Source organism: Canis lupus, chromosome 11, assembly GCF_048164855.1.
Source record: "Canis lupus baileyi chromosome 11, mCanLup2.hap1, whole genome shotgun sequence".
NCBI lineage: Eukaryota > Metazoa > Chordata > Mammalia > Carnivora > Canidae > Canis > Canis lupus.
Window position 1 is genome coordinate 29,160,451 of NC_132848.1, and position 27,179 is coordinate 29,187,629.

Below are 27,179 nucleotides of genomic sequence, written 5' to 3' on the forward strand. Positions count from 1 at the left end.
CCCACCCTGCCCACGCCAGGGCGTCAGCACTTCAGTACCCACTCAGCAGAGACTGCTTGCCCTCAGACATGGCTTCCTTTCTGGTCAAGGTCAAGGGACATAGTGCAATGTCATATTTAAAAGTGGCAGCTCCGGGGCGTGATCCTGGAGACCCGGGATCGAGTCCCACATCAGGCTCCCTGCATGGAGCCTACTTCTCCCTCTGCCTGTGTCTCTGCCTCTCTCTCTGTGTGCGTCTCTCACAAATAAATAAATAAAATCTTTAAAAAACATAAAAGTGGCAGCTCTGTGGCATGAGAGGGGGTTCCCATTGGACAAATCTAGGACAATTTGAATATCAAAGTAAATGACAGTAATGATGGATCGTAACTCATTCAATAAAAGAAGAATCAATGGGTCCATACTAATATTAATGAATGAATGAAGAAAACAAAGCTCCTCCTTGTAGTAGAAGGAATGACAGAGTAAGAAAGTGACCATTAGGCAAACATTCTAGTAACAATGGATTCCAAGAATCATCAATGGATATGAAAATGTGATGAGAAATGTGAAATTTGATAGTTTCAAAGTATTGCCCTAAATATAATTATTAATTAGAAGTGGAAAGATAGGGACGCCTGAGTGGCTCAGCGGTTGAGCTTCTGCCTTCGGCTCAGGGAGTGATCCTGGAGTCCCAGGATCGAGTCCCACATCGGGCTCCCTGCGTGGAGTCTGCTTCTCCCTCTGCCTCTGTCTCTGCCTCTCTCTGTGTATCTCTCATGAATAAATAAATAAAACCTTAAAAAAAAAAAAGTGAAAGATAAGGGGGTGCCTGGGTGGCTCAGTCAGTTGAGCATCTACCTTTGGCTCAGGTCCTGATCGCAGGGTTCTGAAATCGAGCCCTGGGCTCCCTGCTCAGTGCAGAGTCTGGTTCTCCTTCTGCCCCTTCCCCTGCTTGTGCCCTTTCTTTCTCTCTCTTTCAAATAAATGAATAAGATCTTTAAAAATAAATAAATAAATAAATACAAGATCTTGAAAAAGTCAGGAGACTGTTCCAGATTAGAGGAGACACGACCACTGAATGCAGTGTGGGATGCAGGATTTTCTGTTGGTATGAAGGACATTATGAAGGTAATTGGTGAAGCCCCAATGAGGCCTGTAGACCAGCTAACACCAGCTAATTAATTAATCTTAATTTTCTGGTTTGGGTAGTTTTCCTGTGGCCAGGTAAGAGAGTGTCCTTGATTTTAGGTAGCACATGTTGGAATATGTAAAGGTAAAGGGGCATCATGTCTGCAATTTACTTTCAAATGGTTCGGAACAAGAGAGAAAGGAAATTATAAAGATAATGTGATTAAGTGTTAACAATTGGGGAGTCTGGGTGAAGAACATACAGAAATTCTGTCATTCCTGCAATTTTTAAAAAAGATTTTATGTATTTATTCCTGAGAGACACACAGAGACAGAGGCAGAGGGAGAAGCAGGCTTTGTGCAGTGAGCCCTATGCGGGACTCGATCCCAGGAGCCTGAGATCACAACCTGAACCAAAGGCAGATGCTCAACCACTGAGCCACCCAGGTGCCCCCAGTTTTGATCTTAATACAAGTTATTTTCCTCTGTTCTGTTTTGCCTAAGTAGGGGCTCTCAGGGTATTCTGAGGGTTCAGATCCTGGCCTCCACCCCTCCCCAGCAGTGACTTAACCACTCCCAGTCTCACTCTTCTCCTTTGTAAACTGGGCTTACTAATAGTGCCAATTTCATGGATTGTGAAACAATTTAATGTGTTCACACTTAAAAGCCTGTGGCACAGTGCCTAGTGTGGGATAACAGATCGATAGATAGATATTGGGTGAGAGAGATGATGAGTCCTCTGGAGTCCTCTAGAGAAACCTGCTTCTTCCCTGGGCGAGTGACAAAGCCAGGGCTGCCCCCGCCCAGCCAGAGACCCCACCTCCTGCCCACGGGGCGGGGCCTTGTTGGCACTTTCCAGGGAGGGAGTGCCTCTGCCAGCTAAGTCCCGCACAGCTCTGACTGGTCCAGCTCATCCTCTGCTCATCTGGCCAGGGGTCCAAAAAACCAGATAGCACCCAAGCGTATGCCTGCGGGACCCCAGTCCCCCAGTAGGTGCCTTGCCCAATAGTGGGTGCTCAGGAACAGCCACAAGCTTGACTCAAGCCTAAATCTGCAGCTCATTCACACCCCTGGCTGATCCCAGCGTGGGGCATTCCTCGCTCCCAGCCTCAGTTTCCCCATCTGCAGTGAAAGCCTAGGATTAGGTCTCAAACCACAATAAACTTTCTTCAAAGGAAAGCTGACTCTGCTGTGTGTCCCTCATTGTAAAATAGCTAGTGACCGGCTGCTTAGGAGGGGACCAGCGTTGGCTTTGAGATTTTGGGCCAAGTGTTCTCTGGAGGCCCTTCCTGCCCTGAGATTTGATTTCCAGACACCTCCACTCCTACTCCCCGGTTCCCATCCCTGGACACTGGGGCCTTCCCAGCCCCCCTTAGCGGAACAGCACTCCACTGACTGAATCAGGTGGGTTCCTGCGCTGGGTGGGAGTGATGGCACGGGATCCTTTCTGGCACCTTGTCTTGTCCACACTTGTTCACACCTCCCATGGGTCTTCCCAGCTTATTACTGCGTAGTACTTATCACTATGTTTCTGAGTTGCTTCCTAGGCACCAGGCACCGTGCTAAGTACCTAAGATCTGCCTGCAGGCTGTATGTTTCCCCAGCTCTTGCCTCCTACTGCTAAATAAACCAACCATCTCCCCAAATGACCTGTACTTTCATCACATTTCGGTGTCTTTATGATTTAACTTTTCCTTCTCACGAAAGCCCTCCCTGTTGCAGGAGGGCAGTGGTGGCACAAATGATCAGCTGAGGAAACAGACCCATGTATGGATTCACCAGCTGTCCAGAGAGAGCACCCCATTGCTGGTGCTGATTGCTGTTAATCTTTGCCACCACTTACGGAGTTAGGTGTTATCATCGCTGTGCTGTGGACAAGAAATCAGAACTTTGAGAGGTGAGACTACCAGCCCAACACCACACAGCCAGTCCCTGGCACAGGAGCATTTGAACCAGGTTGGTCTGATGGGAGCACTGAGCTGTCTCCTGCTGTCCTGGCTAAGCCTCACCCCTGGGCTTTGTTGGGGAGCCATCTGAGTGGCTCATGGGTGCAAGACACTCCAGCATTCCCTGTGGGCAGCCAGGATCCTGTACAGGAATCCTGCCCCTCTTCTTCCCTCTTTTTTTTTTTTTAAGATTTTATTTATTTATTCATGAGACACAGAGAGAGAGAGGCAGAGACACAGGCAGAGGGAGAAGCAGGCTCCATGCAGGGAGCCCGAAATGGGACTCGATCCCGGGTCTCCAGGATCAGGCCCTGGACTGAAGGCGGCGCTAAACTGCTGAGCCACCCAGGCTGCCCCTCTTCTTCCCTCTTAGAAGATGTGCCTGCACGAGGGTCCTAGGGTCCCTAGGGTCCTGGGTCCAGTGGGGAGAAAAACGGGCACTGCTTTGTCCTTGCTTCCACTTGAGGATAGGGCGGCTGTCTGAGAGGCCTGGCCTCAATACCTCCCTTCCTCTGCCCCTGCAGAAGCTGTCCCAAAGCCACCTCTCCTCTTCCCAGACTCTCAAGCCCACCCTCCAGCTCTCATCTTCTCTCTCAGCACCAGCATTTCCCCAAGTGGCTGCCATCCCCAACCTCCCCTACCCTCGGCCTGCACGTGTCACTCTTCATCACTCCAGCCCCCAGCCTCCCCTTTTCTTTTGCAGCCCCAGTCTGCCTCACCACCTCTGAGCTCTCCTGCCCCCTCACCTCCCTGTCCTGTAGTCTGGCTCTGACCCCACAATCCCCTGAAGGGACCTCTTTGCTGCTGAATCCAGGGTCCACTTCCCCTTCCAATCTATCCTGTCCTTTGACAGTACTTGACCTTATGGCTCTCTCCTCTCAGCTTCAAAGGCTTGGGCTTCCCTCCTACCTTTTCAGTCTCCATCTGATGCTTCCCCTGGAGCTCAGGGATTAGTGAAGCTCAAAGCCATGGCCTTTGCCCCCTCTTCCTCTCCCTGGGGGACCTCAGTTCCCCTCAAGATCTCAGGTGCCACCCAGTGCTAACAACTCCCAGGTCTCTCTCACCAGCTCCCCGTCTGCATGTCATGTCTGTGGGCCAGATCTGCTTGAGCACCTGCCCAGCTGGCAAGGACTTCCCTCTGTGCTTCCTCTGGCTTGTCCAACCCAGCATGGTCATGAGGGTCACAAGCAACCTGAGGCCACCTCCCCTCATTTCCCTAATAGGCTGGAGAGGCCACCTTCCGCTCAGTCACCCCAGGGAGATGCGGGGCTGCCATCCTTGCCTCATCCCTCTGCCTCATTCCTTCAGCTGGGCAGTCACCAAGTCTCTGTGCCCCAGCTCCTTGACTTTTTTTAATTCTCTCTTCCCTATTGTCCGTTTCAGCCACTGCACGTCTCTCCTGGACAGCTGCCTTGGCCTCCAACCTCTCATCCAACCTCTAATCCAACCTCTCATCCAAAACCTAAATTATTTTATTTTATTTTTTTCAAAACCTAATTTTTTTAAAAAAAGATTTTATTTATTTATTCATGAGAGAGAGAGAGAAAGAGGCAGAGGCACAGGCAGAGGGAGAAGCAGGCTCCATGCAGGGAACCTGACATGGGACTCAATCCTGGGTCTCCAGGATCACGCCCTGGGCTGAAGGTGGCGCTAAACCGCTGAGCCACCCGGGCTGCCCCCCAAAACCTAAATTTGAGGGACACCTGGGTGGCTCAGTGGTTGAGGGTCTGCCTTTGGCTCAATCGTGATCCTGGGGTCCTGGGTTTGAGTCCCACATCGGGCTCCCCGCAGGGAGTCTGCTTATCCCACTGCCTATGTCTCTGCCTCTCTCTGTGTGTCTCTCATAAATAAATAAATAAAATCTTTAAAACAAACAAACAACCCTAAATTTCACAAGATGCCTCTAGTGACTTTGATAAACAGACCCCCTCCCCTTCCCCATGCTGGACATATAGTGTGAACAAAAACATAAGCTTGTGTTAGGCCAATGCAATTGTGGGGTTTTCTGTTACTAAGGCATTCCCTAGTCTGTCCTGCCTGGTGGTCTGCAACACGATCCCCTGTAATTTTCTCATTCCTCTGGGAAAACCCTATTTGCCTCTTGTCCCGTGCTTCTTCCCAATAAACAATCACCTATGTATTTGAGGCAAGTTTGCGTTAAACTGTGAATCCTCAGGACAGGAGCAGACATATCTTTTGTGTCCCTACCCAACCGAGAGTGAGGCTGTGCACCTAGTGGGTGCTCCAGTGGTACTGGCTGAGAAACTGAAGTGAGGATGAGAGGCCCAGGAGAAAGGGATGAAGACCTAACGCACTCTGACCCCCCAAGAACCCTGCATTAGACTCCATCCTAAGAGGCTAGACTCTGCATGGCTGCGGGCACATGTCCCCCACCTTTGCCTGAAGTGCCCTCTGCTCAGCCTCTGCAAACCCTCACCACCCTTCAGAATCCAGGTTCAGGCTTACTCCTCCTCCTCCTCCTCCTCCTCCTCCTCCTCCTCCTCCTCCTTCTCCTTCTTCTTCTACAGATTTTATTTATTTATTCATGAGAGGCACACAGAAAGAGGCAGAGTCCTGGCTGATGCAGGACTTGATCCCAGGACCCTGGGATCACGCCCTGAGCCAAAGGCAGATGCTCAACCACTGAGCCACCCAGGTGCCCTTCAGGCTAGCTTCTTGGCAAAGCTTCCCTGGCCTCCAGGCCCTGAGAACCAGCCTCTCCTCAGGACACAGTCTGTCCTGTGAGCCCCTGAGCTGGGCTGAGGGGCCCCCAGAGTGGGCAAGTCCTGCTTTTGCTGGCCAGGCCTGGCTTTCCTCCTTGGGATGAGAACACATGTGGCTGCTGCCTCACAGCCCAAGGTCACCTGCACTCATTTCCTTCCAGAGGGCACAAGCCTCTATGGCTTCCCCCCATCAAGTCAGAAGCCGTATAATCAGTGTAATCATTACACAGCTACCACACATTATGGTGGCCTCTGTGCCTCCACTCATGTCTCTACAGCAGCAGGGGGATTTTTCCCCACCTCAGCTCCCTGCTCCTCGCCCTGCGGGGCTCCCACCGGCTGCAGAATGAGTTCTACATCCTCGGCCTGGCACTCGAGAACATTCATGCTCGGCCTCTGTGGCTCACTGCCCAGTCACCTGCTCACACACTGGATTCTAGCAGGGTTCAACCTCTTGCAGCTCCCCAGACGATCCACACTATCTTGTGATGTTGACTTTTGCCCTTACGGTTCTTTCCACCTGGGATGTTTTTACTTTCCTAATCCAGGTGGCTAACTTCTATTCAACCTTTGAAACTCAACTTATGAATGGGAGTTGGTATATTTTTTTCTGTAAAGAACCAGATAGAAATAGATCAGGCATTGTAGGCCATGTAGTTTATGTCCCAATTACTCGATTCTGTTACTGTAGACAACATAGGCATGTGAACAAATGCTGTGGCTATGTTCCAATAAAACTTGGTTTATAGGGACACCTGGGTGGCTCAGCGGTTAAGCATCTGTCTTCGGCTCAGGTCGTGAATCCAGGGTCCTGGGATCGAAACCCACATTGGGCTCCCCGCAGGGAGCCTGCTTCTCCCTCTGCCTATGTCTCTGCATCTCTCTGTCTCTCATGAATAAATAAAAAATATATATAAAAAAAATCAAAGAACAAAAAAACTTCGTTTATAGGAACACATGATGGGGGGGGGGGTTAGTGTGCCCACCCCTGTTCAGGAGCCATCCCATAAGCTTCCCACAGGACAGAGTTCAACAATACCTTCTTGCAATGTCTTCTATACTGTACACGTTTTCTCATGACACAATGCCCAGCTGTAATGATTCTACAGTTGTGATGATTAGATGGGATAATGCGTCCTACCATTGTCTCTCATCCCGCTTTCTAGAACAGCTTCCTCACCGGCCTCCCAGCCTCTGCCTCGCCCTTACAGTCTCTTCTCACCCAACAGATATGATCTGTTAACATGTAAACCCAATCAGGTCCCTCTGTTCAAAAACCTCCCATGGCTCCCCATTTCCCTCAGAATGAAAGCCAAAGTTTAAAAATAATCTGCAATGTGCATCAGGTCCTGATATTCCGTTGACCTCATCACCTACCATGCTCCTGCTCTCTCACACTACTCCCGGTGCACCAGTCTCCTTGCTTGTCCCGACACAAGCCATGGAGACTCCTGACTCAGGGCTTTTGCTCATAGCATTCCTTCCATCAGGAACTCTCTTTCCCAGGTTCACTCCCCGGTCTCCCTCAGACCTTTATTTAAATATCTCCCTTCCCAGTGAGGCCTTTCCCTGGCCCCTTTGTTTAAAACTGTACCCCTCCCTCCTCTTTCCCTCCTGCTCTTATTCCACAGCACTTATCACCCTCTATCATCCTGTATACTTTCCCCTCAATTTTTTAATTATAAAAGTGTTCAAACACACAAAACATAAGGATTAGTGCGCCTCACATATACAACCCCAGATTCCCACTCAAGGTTTTCTGAAAGACAGATGCTAACATCATGACACTTCACCCAAAGACTTTAGAAAAACACACTCTGTTTGACTTGATCTTGTTTGTCATCTGTCTTTCCTCCACAAGGCTGTAAATGCCAGGCGGGCATGGATTTTTGTCTTATTCACCGTAGTTTGCTCAGCACCAAGAACGTTGCTTGGCATATAGTGGGTCCTTCTATGGAGAGGGAAAGAAAAGACAAGATAGGTCCTAATCCTGGTTCTGCCATTTATTTATTTATTTATTTATTTATTTATTTATTTATTTATTTAATATTTTTAAGGATTTTTTAAAAAAGATTTTATTTATTCATGAGAGACACACACAGAGAGAGAGGCAGAGACACAGGCAGAGGGAGAAGCAGGCTCCCCTTGTGTGGATCCCAGGATCCTGGGATCATGACCTGAGCCAAAGGCAGACACTGAGTCACCCAGGTGTCCCTATTTTTAAAGATTTTATGTATTTGAGACAAAGAGAGCTAGAGCACCAGCAGGGGGAGATGGGGAGAGACAGAGGGAGAAGGAGAAGCAGGCTCCCTGCTGAACTGGAAGCCCAAGGAGGGCCTCACTCCCAGGACCCCTGTGACCATGACCTGAGCTGAAAGCAGACGCTTAACCAGCTGAGCCACCCAGGCACCCTGGTTCTGCCTTTTATTGATATGTGACTCTGGGGATTATTTTCCTTTGCAGAACCTATAGGTTTATTTTCTTTTTTTTTCTTTTTTAAAGATTTATTTTTTTATTCATGAGAGACACAGGCAGAGGGAGAAACAGGCCCCATGCAGGGAGCCTGACGTAGGACTCATGGGACTCGATCCTCCGACCCTGGGATCATGACCTGAGCCAAAGGCAGGCGCTCAACCGCTGAGCCACCCAGGCATCCCCCTATAGGTTTCTTCAACAATAAAGTGGAAGGCAAGAGTACTACTTCTCAGCATTGTTGTGAGGCTCCAACAAGGTAAGAGTGTAAAACCATGCCATTAGTATGTTGGCTAGTTAAATTTCCTTTTTTTTTTTTTTTTTTTTTAAGATTTATTTATTTATTTGAGAGAGAGAGAGTAGGGGCAGGGGAGGGGCAGAGGGAGAGAGAATCTGAAGCAGATGCCCAGCTGGCTGAGTGCCGGGCCAACACTGGGCTGTGTTTCATGACCCTGAGATCATGACCTGAGTCAAAACCAAGAGTCAGACAGTTACTGACTGAGCCACCCAGGTGCCCCAGTTAGCCACATTTCTATCCAACTCTGAGGGAGGGGACGTGGTCTAGTCTAACTCTCCAGATTCTGGGCTCCTAGAAAGCAGACATTTTGCTCTGAGGTGTTTGTAGCTGCAAGCCCCTCTGAGATGTTCTTGGCACAGCCCCTCAAGAGAAGCTCTTTAACTCAAACTGCTCCAATGCAGAAATCCAACAGAAACCCAACAGAGTGTATCTCATTTTGCTTATTTGCCCCTCCCTTCCCATTGCTTGCTCATTCAGTGCTTCCTAAGAATCCGCTATATCTCATTTCTTGCTTTATCCATTCATTTCACAGTTTCACCAGAAATACCTGGGGGGGGGGGGGGCAGGCACTCAACTTCATTAGGCCCTGAGATTAAATTTCTTTCATGGATCTTTGAGGGTTTTTAACAATTGGTCCAGCCTCCCTCGGCCTTTTCTACTTTTCAGATTCAGTTGTGTGTCTGCGTTGCCAAACTTGTCTTGCAGACCCACTTTGAATACCAGGGTGTTTGCTGAAAAATGAGACTCAGCCCGCTGAACCTACGCGTCTTCTTGGGTCAGATTACTCTGTAGAGGCAGGAATGCCTGGCCTTTTGCAAGCTCCCTGATAACCATCGTCCTAACTTCACTTATTTGGGGTGTGGAGGGCAAAATATTTTCAGTGAGAAGTCTGAGTTTTTACCTAGTTCTCTCAACTCAAAGCTGAAACTCTTGAGCAAAATTCAAATCTCAGTTTAAGGAACAGTTTCCTCATCTGTAAAATGCAGACAAGAGTGGACACTCCAGAGATGATGGATGTGAAGTCAAACTACTTTGTAATCGGCGAAGCTCTGTACAAATAGGAGTTGACACGATCTGCTCAGAAGCACATCTGTCACTACAACCCAGGCAGTCACCAGTGTGCCTTTCTCAGCATTACTAATCATAACAACGACCATTTGCTGCAATCCCTCCATGTGCAGGTAGGGAGAGGAACTTAGCTGTAGGTCACAACGTCCTTATTAAGGAGGAGTTCACAGAGACCAAGTCATTTGCCCACATTTCTACTAAAAGTGCTAAGATACTTCCTGAGGTCAGCTTGGTGTAGGGCTGCCGGATAACAATGAACACTTTCTTAGCACAACTGTACTTAGTGATTTTTAAAAAATATTCATTCATTCATTCGACACAGAGAGGCAGAGACAGAGGCAGAGGGGATAGGCAGGCTCCCTGCGGAGCCCAGCTGTAATGATTCTACAGCTGTGGGGCTTGATCCCAGGACCCCGATACCACGCCCCAAGCCAAAGGCAGACGCTCAACCACTGAGCCACCCAAGCGTCCCCTCAGTGATTTTTATTTGAACTAAAAGATGATCTGTGGGCAGCCCGGGTGGCGCAGCGGTCTAGCGCCGCCTTCAGCCCAGGGCGTGACCCTGGAGACCCGGGGTCGAGTCCCACGTCGGGCTCCCTGCGTGGGGCCTGCTTCTCCCTCTGCCTGTGTCTCTGCCTCTCAGTTTCTTATGAATAAATAAATGAAATCTTAAAAATAAGTAAATGATTGGTAGTTGAGGCCAAATTCAAATTAATCATCTTTTAATTATTTAAAAGAATTAGCTCTTTTGAATAAGAATTCAAAATTAAGATTCTTAGTTGCTCAATCTGGGGGGTCCCCGGCAAAATCAAAGCAGGCCCCTCCCTGCCCCGCCCTGCGTCTTGGCTCCTTTCCCTTTTCTCTCTCGGGCGGTCCTTCGGGAGGCTCAGGCTCCAGGTCTCAGACCGTTTCAGGAGGCGGAAGGCGGAGGAGGAGGCGGCTCCTGCCCCTCATCAACATGTCCGCCAGCGAGCCGGCGCGAGGACCCTCCGCCCCGCACAGACATGGCCGCGCCCCGCCGCGGAGGATTGGCTCCAACCCGAAGCCCGGCCTCCCTCGGCCCTGAGAGCCCCTTCCATTGGGCAGTTAGAAAACATGGCGGAGCCCCGCCCCCGCCTTCCTCGTGCGCCCCCCACGCGGCGCGGGGGCGGGGCCGCAGCGGCGGCCGGGCACCGGCTTCGGTGATTGGCGGAGGGCGGCGGCCGGGCCCTCACGTGGCCGCGGGCTCGTTTGTTTGCGGAAGTAGGTGGAAGTAGAAGTGCTGAGTAAGGCGAGGTGAGTGACGGCGCAGGGGAGGCGGGGCCTGGGGGGCCCTTCCCAAACCTCCTCGGCGCCCCAGATTCGGTGGTCTCCACCCGGACCTCCCTTCCGGCCTCCCTCGTGTTCCCGTTTGTTAGTCGTGTCCTCCATTGACCCTTGTGTGACCCCCGGAGTGCCCGCAGCTTCCGCCCTTTGATCCCTCAGCGCTCCCAACTCCCATCCGTGACGGCTCCCGTCTCATACGGAACTTGGGACCTCCCCAGGGACGCCAGCTTCGGCCCTGGGTCCCTCCTTAGGACCCCCGTCTCCCTTGTGTGTCTCCCGTCTATCCCTGACTTCCTTGGTCAGCCCCTCCCTGTTCCCCTCCAACTCTCAGGCCCCCAGTTTTCACTCTGAGCCGCACTGATTGTCCCATTACCTTCCCGTGCCCTTCTGAGTGCTCCCAACTTTTCTGCCTCTCTATTCCTACCTGATCTCCCACTTCACCTGTTGTCTGCATTTCTCCATTGGCGTTTCCGCTGTTGTCCATTTTACTCTCCCCCCTTTCTGAGTCCCATCACCCTGTTTCTGCTTATTGTCTCTCATGTGCTTCCAGATTTCATCTGTGCCTGCGCCCCTCCATGCTCCCTCCCACCTTCCCCAGAGCCTCCCCACCCCAGGGTCTCCCAACCCACCAATTCTGTGTCCACCTCCTGCTCCCAGAGATGGCCTGGAAGCTGGTGACCGAGAAGGTGTGACCTGTAGGACCATGCGACTGGGATGGGCAGGCCCGTGGCTGTGGGACAAGGAGGGCATAGGGCTCAGGGATCTGTGCCCATTTTTTTTTAATGGGCTACTCACATGACCCCAAACAAATACCTTCCCTTCCTCTGAGCTTCTGGGTCTTTCCCTCACCTGCCCTTTAACCCACCCAACAGGATGTTGGGCAGGTTTGGTTTGGCAACACAAGTGCCCCACCCTTGGGCTGAATACAGTGTTTTTGTTATTGTCTCTGCCTTTAAATGTTCCTGGAGTTTGGAGGCTGTTTTCTGTTCCAAGTTGCAGTTTCCTTGCCTGTAACGGGGATTGTATTTCCTGCCCTCATAAGGCTGCCGTGAGATTGGAAATTTGAGAAAATGTAGAAGGCAAAAGCTTTGTAACTGGCATGTTTCCGTACCAGTGCATAGTTTTGCTCTTGTGTCACAGCCAGGAAAGGGAAGGGGATAAAATGACAAAAGGAGGGAAAGACAAGTAGAAGGACCGCTGTGTGCATGCAGCTATGAGTCGGGCTTTTCTGTTGTTGCTTTTGCCATTCATTCATTCCTCATTTATTTAACAAATATCAACGGGCTGTTTATGGGGCTCTGGGGCTGTTTATTGCGTTCTGGGCTACCCTCAAAGGAGCCTATGTTATTGCTATTGAACATAAGAAAGAGGGCAAATGGGTTGCCTGAGGTCACACCAGTTAATGAGACTGGAGTTGCACCCTGAAAGGAGTTCTTGATAACACCGGAGCCTGTGTGATCATCCTGCTGTTGTCTCAGTGCCCAGGGCACCTTTTCTCCCTTCCACTGATGACTTTCTCATTGGGTGACAGTGTCCTCAATGAGAATTTCCTTCTCACTCAGCAGAATGACATCACCAAGAAATAGAGGAAGCGCTGTGTGTGCGTGCGCGTCTGCACCCTTGTGTGGGGCATGTGTGGAAGGGGAGAGGAGGCCTTGTTATGAGCTTCCCTTTGTAGAGGGTGGCTCCTGGGAGAACATTTTAATAGGTCCCTGCCTGAAATGCCTCTTTCTCTCTCTCTCTTTTTAATCTATGCTCATTTTTCAGGTGATCTCATCCGGTCTCATAGCTTTAAGTACCAGCTCTACTTTGACAACACCCAAATTTATATCTCCAGTCCTGTCTAGATCTTTCTTGTGAATGATAGACTCACTTATATAATTGCTTGCTCAACACCTCAAATGTAGGCATTTCAAAATCAAAGATATTTAGAATTAAGCTCCTGATAGATCTCCCCTTCCACCCTTCCCTACCTTCCATCAATATCCCTCCCACTTACTTTCCCATCTTGAGGAAATGGCAGTATTCTTTCCATTGCTCTGGCTGAAGCTGTGAAATTATTCTAGAAGCCTCTCAATACCCTTCATCCCAGCCAATGATGTGTTAATGTTGCTCCTTGGCTCCAACCTGCAATGGCTCCTCTCACTTGTACTTGCCTGGTCCTCTCTTACCTCTCTGATTTCACTGGCGTCCTTGCTGTTCTTGGAGCCCCAGGGTCTTTGCATTTGCTCTTCCCTCTGGCTGGAAAACTCTCCACCTAGATATCCCTACAGTTTTTGGCCTCATTTCCTTTTAGTCTTTATTCAAGGTCAAGTTGTTGGTCAGGACTACCCTGGTCACCCTAAAATTTCAGTCTCTACCTCGACACATCTTATCTCCTTTCTTTGATTTCCTTTTCTTCTCAGCATCTAACCAGCATCTAAAACCTATATATGTTTTGCCTGTTTATCTTCTCTATTATTTGTAGCCCTCGCTAAAATAGAAGATCTAGGCGGGCAGGGATTTTTGTCTGTTTAGTTCACTAGTGGAGTCTCAGCAGTTAGAGCAATGCCTGCCACAGAGTGGGTCCTCGATGAGTATCTATAGAGCGAATCATAAAATGGGCCACCCTGTCCCTAGGCACGAGTCCAAAGATCTCTCCAAGTTATTGGTGTCTCCTGTCCTTGAGAGCTCCAGCAACCCATCTGGGGCAGTCTGCTGCTAGCTGTGGTCCAGCTGAGCAGAGCAAACGAAAAAGACACCTTTTCCTTTCCTGAAGGGCATTTTGTGGCTCATACGGACAGCAGTGCATTTTTAGATGCGAGCCTTAGTGTTTGGAGGACGAGAGGCTGAAAAGCAAGCCGCTCAGCCACTTTCCATTCAGGCTTCCTCCTGAAGGTGGTGTGAGGATGCTGGGGTGGTGCTCCGGATGCTAACTAATAGGGCTCAGACCCTGGCAAGTTACATGAGCCCCTGTGCCTCAGTTTCCTACGTGTTATGGGTAGAAGTGCACCTTCACTCTGGAGTGTTCTGAGGATTAAACGTGGTGATTATCTCAGACACTTGGTGAGGCGCTGTGTGCTCAGTGGTCTGGATGAACGTAACAGTGTTGTTTGGTGTGTAAAGTAATGGGGGCAAGCCCTTCCTCATTCCTCACTCACATTAGGAAAGAGTTTGGGATGAGCTGGGGTCAGAGAGAACACGGGAGGAACATTTGTGTTTTGGAGGCAGCTTTGGAGGTCCAGAGGTTCAGATGGGGGACAGAAAGGACATTTGACCCTCACCCTTACTTTCATCCAGTCTTTTCCCATGCGCTAATTGAGCACCTACTGTTTGCAGGCCCTCTGCCTAGTATAGTTCTGGAGTCTAAAGAAGCAGCCATGTGTCCCACCACCAGGCAACATCTCCCACTTCCTTTCTCTGGGCCTCAGTTTCCTTTGGTGCCAAACAGGATAACACCAGCACCTTCCTTCCTTCACAGGCATTTGTGAGCTTGGGGGCAGCTACCAGGTGTGGGAACCCTGTGCCAACCATAAAGCGGGGTGGCCTTGGGAGAGGGTGTAGGCTGGGGTGTGGTGATGCGTTGCTGTGCTGAGAGGCACGGCTGGTGGGGCCGAAGGAAGGAAGGCGGCCGTGCTCGGCCTGGGCTGGGTGCTCTGACCATCCGGCCCCGGGCAGTGGATGGGGGAGACATCAGCTGCACGGGAGGGGGTCGCTGGCCCGTGCCACTTGTTCCAATCACGGGACATCCTGTCATAAGCAGCCGGGGCTTGGGAAGCCTGATTTCCAACTCCCAGGATCCCTCACGAGGCCAGTCCTGTGAGGTCAGCTTCCTGGCCTGGCTGCCTGTGGGATCCTGTCACGCACCTCCTGGACAGCTGTCCTGCCCCTCTGGCCAGGCTTCGTCGAGAGGGAAGCAGAGGGCTCCTAGAGTTTCTCTGCTGGGAGCCTGAATGAGTTCAGTCTATGAGCTTCAGGTGTAGAAAACCAGACTTTCTAGATCACAGCTCATTGCCTCTTGGGAAGCCTAGCAAGTGCCCAGGAAGTATTCTCCTGAGAGTTTCCACCATGGTGATGTGCTGGGCAGCTCTGAGTGAGGGGAATAGGAAATGTGGCCTGGTACCACTGCCAAGGGAGTAAGAGAGGAGGAGAGGGTGCCTCGATGGTGCCGGCCCCGTGGGCTTCCAGGGGTTTATTCATTTGTCCTCACTCATTCACCAAACATTTATGAAATAGCCACTGTTCATCAGGAACAGCAGGCTATGTGGTTGGATAAAACAAAGAAAGAGGGCAACCCAAACCAACAGACACACCATTGTTATCTCAGGATGGATGCTCCTTTGGGGAACCACGGGGCAATGTGAGGGTACCCCCAGGGCTGAAAGTAGGGGAAGCACAGCTGTGATTCTTAGACGAGATGGCTCGTGAGTCACTCCTGAAGGACAGGAAGGGTTTATTTGTTTGTCTAACAGTGAGAGGAGCAAAGTGGGCAGCACAGTGTAGGCAGGAGCGTGTGCAGGTACATGGGGGCATGAGAGTGGCATGTTCTAGAAGGCTCTGGTGCAGTGTGGTTGAAGTAGGGGTGCAGGAGGTGGGCTCGCCAGGTCATGTGGATGCTTATATCCCCGCCCTGGAGCTTGGGCTTTCTCTGAAAGATGGTGAGGAGCCACTGGGCAGGTGTAAGCATCTGATTTGCATCCTGTGGCAGGCACAGAGGGGGTTGTAGGGGGGCGGTGGACCTAGTCCTCCTGGTGTTGTAGTGCAAGCTGGGAGTGTTGCGGGAGGGACCAGTTCTGGTGCTCTGAGCCTTCGTGGGGAGCAGCTGGGCATTGAAGGATGAGCAGAGGCTTTGGCAAAGATGGGAGTAAAGGGGGCAGGGGAGGATATTCCAGGTAGGACAGGCTAGAAAGTTTGAAAATTCAGGGCCTCTCTCTCTTTCTCGGAAAGAGAACTGTTTGGAGGAGGAGGTGGGGGGAAGGGGGCCCAGGGCCTGGCAGCTTTGCACTTCCTCTTGCTTGAGACCTGCCTGGGATCTCTCAGGGGAATTCACAGCGGAGGTGGAACCAGACATCTGAGGGCGGGGTTCTCCCCAGTCCCCCCTCTAACCAGCCACTTGCTCCCCGCCCACTGTTGCACTTCTTGAGCTTGTGGCCTCTGCAAAAGAGCCCACGTCACCGTCACCGGGTGCTCTGAGCATGGATCTAAAGCAGATGCTGGCAAAATGGCTCTGGGGTGCTCAGTATTCATGTTGAGCATGGCTGTGCCCGCGCTCCCCCTCGCTGCCCAAGCCTGATGAAAATGCTCATTCCTGGACAGGTCACGAAGGCTCCTGTCCCCACGCCCTCCTATACATACGTTCTCTTTTGCTCCGTCTGTGGGGAGGCCTCTTGCCTGGGTCCCCACTGCAAAGTTCAGCTCAGGAGTCACCTCGGGTAGTCATCCTTTCCTGACTCTTTCCCCCCACAACCAAGGGGACAGGGACTGGGTTTGGGTCCCCCTGTGACTACTCATTTTATGAACCCAATCAACCACTTCTGGGGAACTCACCAAGGATGCCATCTGCTGGTTCTAATCTCCCTCTGACCCCACTATGGCTTTTTTGTTCATTCTCTTTTTTGGCGGACGTCAACATGTTCCACTTTCACTTGCCCTTCCAACACCCATGATCTGAGGCCTCCCCAGGCCTCAGTTACTTCATCTCTTGAAGGGGGACACGAATGCTTGTCCTTCCTGCCTGACGGCTCCTCTCCTCTGGGGCTGCCTTCCCCAGCAGCTGCTTTCTAAGCCTTCCCTGAAGGAATCAAGCAGGCAGGCTGGGCCTTTGACCACAGAGCAGAAGTTAGGAGAACAGGCCAGAAATCTCCCGCCTCATGCCTCACAGTAGGGAAGACGTCACCGACACCTGGAACTGCAGGAGTGGATGAGCAGAGTTGTCCGTGTCCCCCTTCGCCACAGAAGCTCTTGGGTTTGTGGCTTTTCTGCTTGGGGCAGCAGAGAGCTGCTTGGAGCCTCAGGTGCCCAGGAGCAGACGGCCTCTATCACATGACCTTGGTGGCAGCTGTGTCACCTGTTATTTAGGCAGAGGGAGCGAGCCCAGGTGAGGAGCCAAAGAGAACCATTGTCAGCAGGTAAAAGCAGGTGTTGATCAGGCAGGGAGGTCAAGAGCAAGTGGCTGTGAGAAGCCAGAGGGGGAGGAAGCGGGGGGGTGGGGGGGCTGCTCCCCGCTGTGGGTCCTCCACTGTGGGTCCTCCCCGCTGGCTGTGCTGGAAGGAGCCTGCTCCCCATCCCCCAGGTCAGGGGTGGGATGGGAGGAAGAGCACAGAAGCCAGAAGGAAGCACAAGCATGCGCCCTGTCTGCTTCTCACTTGCCTCTTTCCGGGCTGGTCTGTTATGATCGTTCCAGGATGTGACCCAGGGGGCTTAGTTTCCTTTCTTCCACCTTGTGATAACAATGGCCTCTGTTTGTGCCCACAGTCGGCCGGCGGCCTGGACACTTTCCCTCCATTGTGTCATTTCACCCCGACGCCCACCCTGGAAGGCTGGGAGGGAGCCAGACCTGTCTGTCCTTCTGGTGGCCAGGCAGCTGTCACTGTGTGGAAGGTGGCCCTAAACCACCAGCCCCTGGGGACCCGTGAGGAAGGTGTCTCTCCACTGGGGTGGGATGTCATCCCCTCAGTGACTCTTCCCTTTACCCCAAGTGGGCTCGTGGGTGCTGGTGCCCCCGACCCCCCACCCCCAACTGCCTGTGAGCCTCTCTCCCGGTGCCTCCCACCTGTTCTCTGGGAAGCCTCTGTGCTGCTTTTCTAAGCTGTTCCTGACCCCCAGGGAACCCTGTCTCCCTAGCTGGGGGCCCCAGGGGCTCAGCCTACACTCTTATGTCTTTAACAAATAGAATCATTAAAAACAAAACAAAAACAAAAACAGCATATTTCCATCCATTTGATAAATAGAGAAAAGAAAAAAATGGCCCATGAACCCAATATCCTCAGAATATTTTAATGTTTTTTCTATCACCCTTTTTTTGCTGCATAATTTTTATTCAGTTAAATTATGTTTTATCAGACTTTCTGAGAGGCAAGCTTGTGCCAGGGGCGAGTGTACAGAGGTGAAAAAGACTGAGCACCTGTCCTTAAAATGCTCAGACTAGGGATGTGTGGGTGGCTCATTCAGTTAAGCGTCTGCCTTTGGCTCAAGCCATGATCCCAAGGCCCTGGGATTGAATCTCACATCAGGCTCCCTGCTCAGCAGAGAGTCTGCTTCTCCTTCTCCCTCTCCCTCTGCTGCACCCCCTGCTTGTGCTCTCTCACTCTCTCTCTCAAATAAATAAATAAAATCTTTAAAAGGAAAAAAAAAAAAAGCTGAGACTATATAGAGCCAGCTGTCTGGCTCTAACTCTTGCTCTTTTACCTACTAGCTGTGTGATGTAGGTCCCATGACTTTACCTCTCTGTTCCTTGATTTTCTCATATGTAAAACCAGGATAATCATATGTAAAACCAGGATAATAATGGTGACAATTTGGGGTGTCTGGGTGGCTCAGCGGTTGAGCATCTGCCTTCAGCTCAGGGCATGATCCTGGGGTCCTGGGATCGAGTCCCACGTTGGGCTCCCTGCATGGAGCCTGCTTCTTCTCCCTCTGCCTGTGTCTCTGCCTCTCTCTCTCTCTCTCTCTCTCTCTCTCTGTATCTCTCATGAATAAATAAATAAAATCTTAAAAAAAAAATAATGGTTAAAAATTTCATAGAGTGGTGGTACAGATTTTTTAAAAAGATTTTACTTATTTATTTGAGAGAGAGAGAGCATGCAAGCAGCGAGAGGGGCAGAAGGAGAGAGAGAGAATCTCAAGCAGACTCTCTGCTGAGCACAGCCCAAACTGGGGCTCTGTCTCACAACCCCAAGATCATGACCTAAGCCAAAATCAAGAATTAGATGCTCAACTGACTAAGCCACCCAGGCGCCCCGGGGCAATGGTCCAGATGAAAGATTGGTATATGTAAAGTTCTTGGACCAGAGCCAGATCACAGAGAGAGGCACCCGAGGGTTTGGTGTGATTAGTGTGATTAAGTGTACAGTCTGGCAGGAGGATGAGGGAGAGGAAGGACATAGCAAATAGATAAATCAACCTGGAGAGGGAAGGAGGCTCGAGACCCCATCACTTTCTGGAATTGTGCGTGGTGTGGAGCTGACAGGGTCAGTAGGACCTACTGGGAGAGGCTATGTAGGGAGGCAGGGGCCTAGCAGCCCACAAACACCCCCGGGAGTGTCATGGACCTGATGTCATAGGGTCATACCGCCACCACGTGCTTCCTGACCTGTAATCCTCACAATCATGGCTTTTGATGACCATGCGGTATCTCTGGAGTGAACGTATCACAATTTACAATTCCTATAATGTCAGTATAGAGATTGGTTCTGTACAGGCACACTGATATGCATGCCATGCCTTCCATCTTGGGGGTTTCTTTTCCAGGGACCAGTTCCCGTGTCTTCTCTTGGGGTCCCTCCCTTCTCCCCTGGCTCTGGAGAAGGGCGTGGGGACCCCAGCGCCTCTGTCCTCTCAGTTCCCAAGTGCAGAAGAAAGAAGGAACTTGACACAGGTCTAAACATTCTTAAGAATGTTCTCATGTGACCCGGGATTGAGTCCCATGTTGGGCTCCCTGCATGGAGCCTGCTTCTCCCTCTGCCTGCATCTCTGCCTCTCTCTCTCTCTGTGTCTCTATCAATAAATAAATAAAATCTTAAAAAAAAAGGATGTTCCCATGTAATCCTCATAGCACATTAGAGGGGAGCATTGTCCTCATTTAAAAAAAAAAATATTTAGAGAGAGAGATAGAGCAGGGACAGAGGCAGAGGGAGAGAGAATCCCAAGCAGATGCTACAGTGAGTGCAGAACCCAATGTGGGGCTTGATCTCATGACCCTGAGATCACGACCTGTACCAAAAATCAAGAGTCAGATGCTCAACCGACTGAACCACTCAGGTGCCCTGAGCGTTGTCTTCATTTTAAAGGGGACATTGAGGCTCATTCTCTGCTCACACCACATCTTACTACCGATCATAAGAGGAAGGACTTTACAAAGCTCTGGGATGCTTTCAAAGCTCTGCAATCTAAGCCTTAGTTTCCTCGTGTGTCAAAGGGCGGGTAGTCAAAGAGCACTAATGCTTATTGAACATTTACTATCTGCCAGGTTCTGTTACTGGGCACTGTCGTGTTTCTTGTGTTACAGATAGAGACACAGAGGGGTTAAGTGACTTGCCCAAGGACATACAGCTGGTAAGGACTGGAGCAGTTTTGCTCCGGCTCTATGCCTCTTGCAGAGCATGAAAGGGGACAGTCGCGTCAGGTGCTTATCTCAGGGCCTGCTGCCTAGTAAGTGCTCAGTAAACGTCTCCTGGTACAATTATCATTATCGGCTCCTCCTCCCTGTAGAGGTGATTCTTTGAGGCTTCTTGTTATTCCTTTAATCCGTAAGCTTGATCCTCTCCTCAACAGCTGGCCCAGAGTGCGACGAGTGTCCCCTGACTGCTGATTCTCCTCCGGGGTGCCCACACTGCCCTGTCCCCTGTCCCGTTTGGCAGGTGACTTCCTGGCACAGAACCAGAGGGCAGCCTCTGTCTAAATGTCACGCAGCTTTGGTGGCACAGCCTTAGGAATGCAGTATATTTGCTGAGAACCTAGGAAAATATGAGACATCGAATTCTATCACCTGAACTGGGGACAGTTTCCACAGCAGAAACTGTGACCCTTTGAATCTGCAGCATAACATTTCCATCCCCACGCACCGCTGCCGTCGCAGTCGCTGTCTCTGAGTCTTTTCGTTCACGTTCATTTCCGTGAACCCAGCACTCGGTTTCGTGTCCTCTCCGAGCTCCTTGGTAAGGCAGTGAGAAAGGCACCAGACATTGGAGGCCCATGCCCAAAGTCCGTCCCCCCACCCCCGACGGGGTGTGGGACGATCTTGGTCCCCTGCTTGTATCTGGTCGAGACGGGACACTAGTTTTAGTTGTGGAATTGGAATGACTCAGGCCAAGCTTCCTTTTCTTTTCTTGTTATTTTTTTTAATACTTTATTTATTTATTCATGAGAGAGACACACACACACACAGAGAGAGAGAGAGAGAGAGAGAGAGAAGCAGAGACACAGGCAGAGGGAGAAGCAGGCTCCATGCAGGGAGCCCGATGTGGGACTCAATCCCATGGCCCCGGGATCACAACCTGAGCCAAAGGCAGACGCTAAACCACTGAGCCACCCAGGTGTCCCCATGCCACGCTTTCTGAATGCTAGGATGTCAGTGCTTGACTTCACAGGGGAGAACCCCTCCATCTGGACAGAACAGGGTCGTCTGTGATGTGCATTCACATCTGCCATCCCTCCTGGAGCGATATGGTCCATGCTCCAGAAGAGGAGGCTGAGGCCCTGATGGGGACACTGGCCAGGAAGTGGGACAGTCCTGGGCCTCTGTGTGTGGTGGCCACTCTGTAACTTCAGGCCTTCTTACCCTGACTCAGTGCCATCTCTCTTTCTCCCCTCTCCTTTCCAGGTCCCTCCTGGCACAGGATCCAGGAACAGCACTGGTGGGGAGCCATCTGGGAGCCCATGCAGGAAACCTGTGCGTGGTGAGGTGGGCATGGGAGACCACGCCCGGCTGACCAGAGACTCCATTTTCTTCCAGACTGAGGGAGCAGGCGGCGGGGCCTCCTCACCTGCCCCACAGAAAATGCAGTTCTTCGGCCGCCTGGTCAATACCCTCAGTAGTGTCACCAACTTGTTCTCAAACCCGTTCCGGGTGAAGGAGGTGGCTGTGGCGGACTACACCTCAAGTGCCCGGGTTCGGGATGAAGGGCAGCTGATTCTGTTCCAGAACATTCCCAATCGTACCTGGGACTGCATCCTGGTCAACCCCAGGAACTCACAGAGTGGATTCCGGTGGGTGACAGTCAGTGGCCACACATGCTTCTCTCCTTTGACCTCTCAGACTGGAGGTCCCCTGGCCAAAAAGCAGCTTCTATGGGCCCAACATTTGAGGGTTCTGGAAAAGGGTGGGAGAGGGTGGGGAGAAGGATCTCTTAGACTCTGCACCTTCTGGCCCATCAGGGTCCCCCAAGCAGGGGCATGAGGATAGAAGGTGGGTCAGGCTGGCCCCCTGCAGATGGAGGAAAAGCTGAGAAGGGTCAAATTCGATAAGGCCCAGGGATCACCTATAGCCCTGGGTCTTTTTTTTTTTTTTTTTTTTTTTTAAGATTTTATTTATTCATGAGAGACACAGAGAGAGAGGCGAGAGAGGCAGAGACACAGGCAGAGAGAGAAGCAGGCTCCCTATGGAGAACATGACATGGGACTCGATCCCAGGACCCCAGGATCACGACCTGAGCCAAAGGCAGATGCTCAACCACTGAGCCACCCAGGCGTCCCAGCCCTGGGTCTCTAAAGGCATGACTGTCCTCGTAGGGACCAGCCAACATGTGTTCAGGAGACCATAAAGGGGTAGACAGTGGTCACCTTTCAGGACATGCTGGGTCTCCCGTGGGCTTGGAGGAAGTGGTAGGAAGTCAGAACAGGGCTGAGGGATCTGAGCCAGCTGCAGGGCTGATTGGCAGAAGGGCAGAGGAGTGGCCAGGCACCCAAAATGCAGGGTCCAGAGGAGCTTGGCAGACCGGCCCTGAGCTGAGCAAGTGCTGATGGGCCTTACTCCCTTACTCTATTCATTCACTCATCTTGCCACCCAGCCATCCATCCCTTCACCAGGCACCAGGCACCTGCAGTAGCTCGGGAGTCCCAGGCCCTGGGCCAGACCCAGCTGGTGCTGCGAGATGACAAGATACGCTCTGTGCCCTGACGTGCTGTCTTTGGTGGAGGTCACATGCCAGGCAGGCATTGTAACCAGCATGTGAAGAGAGCTGTGGCAGAGCCGACAGTGGGGACAGAAGTGGGCAAGCCCTTCCTGGTGGGCTACTTGGAGCCTGGAGAAATGAGTAGGAATGTGTCTGGCAGAGGAAAGTGGGTAAGGTCGTTCTAGACATGCAGAGGCAAGGGGGGTCAGGGGGTACCCAAGGGCTGATGGCCCCGGGACTGGATCCCCAGTGGGCGCAGGGCTTTGGCAAAAATTGAGGCTGGAGGGAACCTCTAGGGTCATTCCAATTGAGGAGGCGTGGCAGCAGGAGTCTCAGAAAGTGGCAAACTGGGAGTCAGGATCCACCCAACAGGAAGAGAGTAGAGGAGGCCAATCGGGAGAATTCATGTCTAGTCCCACAGGGAACTGAGGCGGAAGCCTCCACAGTGGGCTGTTGGGCTCAGCAGCTAGTCCGGACACCAGTTTTGACACGGCAGAGGTGGTGCACACTGTGGGCACAGGTGGGCCTGAGCTGATGGCCATCTGGCTGGCCTTGGTCAGGACAGGGCAGGTTTCCACCTGTGGCTCTGGAACCTCTCTGTAGGCTCACAAGCTGAGGGCTGCTGATGGGAATGCACAGCTGAGCAGGGCAGTGGGTCCACTCTCTGGAGGGCCACTCAGCCTTACTTTTCAGTTGCTGCCCTGGGGGCTCCACCAACTGCCATCACCAAGTCCTGGCAGCTGTCAGTGTCTCTCAATAGGATTCCAGATCTGTCCCAGCAAGCTCAAGCCCCACTGCAGGCAGACTTCCATCCCAGGGAGTTAAACTCTTTGCCAGCAGTTTATTAGCTACATGTTTATTTACCCTTAATTGGGGGGCACATTATAGTATGGTATATTAGCACATTATAGTATGGTATATTAGCACATCCTCCGATGACCTGTCGAGGTAAGCAAGGAAGGCAGTATCCCATTTTACAGATAAGAAAACAGAGATGCAGGAGGATAAGTGAGTCATTCAAGGTTGCATGGGAAGCAGTGAAGAAACAGAATCTGTGTCTTCTGGCTCCTAAGCCATTTCTTTTTTCTGTGCCGCTGTGTTTTCTGTGTGTTTGGACAGAACAGGGAGCGTTGGGTGGGGTTTCAAGCCAAGCACGCATCTCCTCTCAGAATTCCTGACATCCCTCACTTGGCTTTGGACTCTTTTTCTTCTTCTCACCTGCTCCCACCCAAGCATTTCTGCTTCAGCAGATGGCATCACCATCCCTGTACACGCTGTGTAGCCCAGAAGCCCGGGATCAATCCCTGATTCTTCGGGCTCCCTCCACCGCAGATCCAGGTCCTTACTGAATTCGGTTGGGCTCCCCTGCCAAACATATCTTGAATCTGCTGTTCCTTCTCCATCAATTATGTTTGGGTTTGGCTTGAGTGATAGGAAGCCCAACACAATAGTCCCCAAACAGGATGGCATTTTAGTTTTCTCCTAAGTGACAACCGCTGCAGAGGGGGCTAGTGTGGCAGTTCTGCTCCCCCCGAGGCCCCAGGGGTCCAGGCTCTTGCTGTCTTGTTGCTCCACCATGTGTGGCCTTCGTTCTGTAGGCCGCTGCATGGTCCCAGTTGGCCACGCCAGATCCAGGCATCACAGCCACCTTTCCAGTCAGCAGGAAGGTTTAAGGGGCTTCTTGGAAGTGGCACACATGCCTTCCATCTGAATCCCATTGGCCAGGACCTAGTCATATGGCCACAACTAACTGCAAGGGAGGCTGGGAAGTGTGGCCTGTATCCCAGCCACCTGCCAGTCCAAAATCCGGGCTCTTGTTTTCTCCATTTTGCTGCTGGTTCTCTTTGTAGACCACGGTCATTGTACACACAGACTCCAGCTGCACTCTGCTTCCCAGCCTGTTGCTTGGCCTGTAGTCTTGCTCTCCTCACATCTTCTTCCAAGTTGCTGTCAGAGTGATCTTTCTAGAAGACAAATCTGATCGCTCACTCCCCTGCCTCACTTTTTGAAGAACTCCCTATTTCCTTAACCTATCACCTGCTTAGCTCAGGTTGAAAGGGCTCATGTGATCAAGCCTTGCTTTCCCCCCTGGTCTCAGCTCTTACCACCCTGTGTTCCGGCCTTCACCTAGACTCTTATGTCATTGGCCTAGAATATTCACCCCTTCTTGGCCTGCCTCACTTTTGCTCACCTTTGCCTGACCTTCAAGCTAGAGTAGGCACTGCTGCTTCGTGTCCTGTAGTACTCCATCCCCATGCTCAGTAGACCACCTTCCTGGTAGACCACAAACCCCATGAGAGTAGCAGCTGTGTCTGTCTTGTTTGCCCCAGTACAACCCCCAGCACCCAGCAAGGAGCCTGGCACCCATAGGTTTGTGCCATGAGGGTGACGTATTCACACAGCTTCAGCAATATTGGCAGAGGCCCGATGTGTGCCGCGTCCCCTCTCCAGGACTAGAGGCTTGTTGGATTCAAGGCAGTCAAGGGAGTGAGCTGGGAAGCAGGAGGGGCGGTTATGAAGAGTTGCAGAAATAGCAATGCCAAGGCCTGGGGTGTGACCACAGAGTGAGGGCCTGGGCTTCTAGGGGCAGCCATCTCCGGGGTCTCCCTGCCACTCCCAGCCCCCTGAAGTTTTATTTATTTATTTTTTTTAAATATTTTATTTATTTATTCATGACAGAGAGAGAGAGAGAGAGAGAGAGGCAGAGACACAGGCAGAGGGAGAAGCAGGCCCCATGCAGGAGCCCGACGTGGGACTTGATCCTGGGTCTCCAGGATCACACCCTGGGCTGAAGGCAGCGCTAAACCGCTGCGCCACCGGGGCTGCCCTCCCCTGAAGTTTTAGAAGAAAGGTTTGGTTTACTAGACTTCCTCTAGGTGCTGAGGTTCTGTCTTTTTTTTTTTTTAAGATTTATTTATTTATAAGAGAGAGAAATAGCGTGAGCAGGGGGAGGGGCAGAGGGAGAAGGAGAATCCTGGAGCAGACTCCCTGCTGAGTGGGAGCCCAAGACAGGATGTGGGGCTTGATCCCAGAACCCTGAGATCGTGCCCTGAGCAGAGATCAAGAGTTGGCCATCCAACCGACTGAGCTACCCAGGTGCCCCTGAGGTTCGTTCGTTCTTTCTTTCTTTCTTTCTTTCTTTCTTTCTTTCTTTCTTTCTTCTTTCTTCTTTCTTTCTCCTTCCTTCCTTCCTTCCTTCCTTCCTTCCTTCCTTCTTTCTTTCTTTTCTTTCTCTTTCTTCCTTCCTTCCTTCCTTCCTTCCTTTCTTTCTTTCTTTCTTTCTTTCTTTCTTTCTTTCTTTCTTTCTTTCTTTCTTTCTTCTTTCTTCTTTCAGATTTTATGTATTTATTCATGAGAGACACACAGAGAGAGGCAGAGACACAGGCAGAGGGAGAAGCAGGCTCCTGGTGAGGAGCCCAATGCAGAACTCGATCCCAGGACCCTGGGATCACGACCTGAGCTGAAGGCAGATGCTCAGCCACTGAGCCACCCAGGTGCCTGGGGTTGTCTTTTAAAGGTCCCCTTCTGCCTGGAGAGCTCCAAACTTCCCCAGAGTCCAGCATTGTGTGCAAGGGAAATGCCGAGGTGTGCTCAGGCTCCAGGTAGATATGTCCCTGTTCCTCATGCAGCCGCAGCACTTGGGGGGGGGGGGAGGGGAGGGAGTCAGCATCTTCTGAATACTTTGAATACTTGGGTTTTATTACCTAACCACCTGTGACCCCTTATCCCCAGTATCCGTACTGGGTGGAGAGATCGGGCCCTGGCGGTTACTGAGGGCAACATCAACAAGAATAGTATCTCCTACTGTGTGTGAGGCATCAGGGTCTAAATATTAACTGAGCACGTGCTCACAAACAGCCCAGAAGTGGGGGTATTACCCCATCCTACAGAAGAGGAAACGCCCCTCAAAGAATTTCAGTAACTTGCCCAACTCACATAGCTGGTGAGCCATGGAGTTGGGGTTCAGATCCAGCATTCTAACTCCAGACCCACCTCTTCTTCTCTCCACTAGGGCCACTTTGCAGTGTGGCACTGGGCAGGACTCTCCTCCCCCGGGCTCATCCTGCTCCCCACCTCCCGCCCCAGCCTGGGATATGGTCCAGAGCCCTGGCTCTTCTGTGTGGGCCCCAGGGTGGTCCCTGGTAGCAGTGTGTGTACGTGATGATAATCACCCATACTTAATGTTCCTGCTATGAATTAATCATTTACTACTGACATTTGCTAGTGGCATGTGATATTTGATGAAACCTGCCAGCTCATCACTGGTATCTCAGCAGAAACAGGGCTGCACTTGCCAGGGATCCCAGAAACAATGATCAAAGCACGTGCGACATGTGATCTTTGCTTCTGGAAATGGGACTGGTTTTTGACGCCCTCCAAAATGGAGCTGCTGGTCAGCTCCTCAGACATGCTGAGTGGCCTGGGACCCGGCCTTGGACCCTGTGCT

General features: G+C 51.4%; 1 protein-coding gene across 8 annotated transcripts in view; it reads left to right on the top strand.

Annotated features, from left to right (window-relative positions):
- Window positions 1–10,761: 10,761 nt before the first annotated feature.
- Window positions 10,762–27,179, top strand: part of PLA2G6 (phospholipase A2 group VI) — a 60,069-nt gene continuing 43,651 nt past the window's right edge. For 5 of the 8 annotated variants that reach the window (XM_072844001.1, XM_072844000.1, XM_072844005.1 and 2 more), the window contains exons 1-2: window positions 10,762–10,892; window positions 21,442–21,827. In XM_072844001.1, coding sequence (XP_072700102.1) covers window positions 21,529–21,827 — 299 coding nt within the window. In that variant the 5' untranslated portion in view covers window positions 10,762–10,892; window positions 21,442–21,528. The remainder of the gene's footprint in view (window positions 10,893–21,441; window positions 21,828–27,179) is intronic. The other 3 variants (XM_072844003.1, XM_072844008.1, XM_072844004.1) reach the window with 2 other exon arrangements.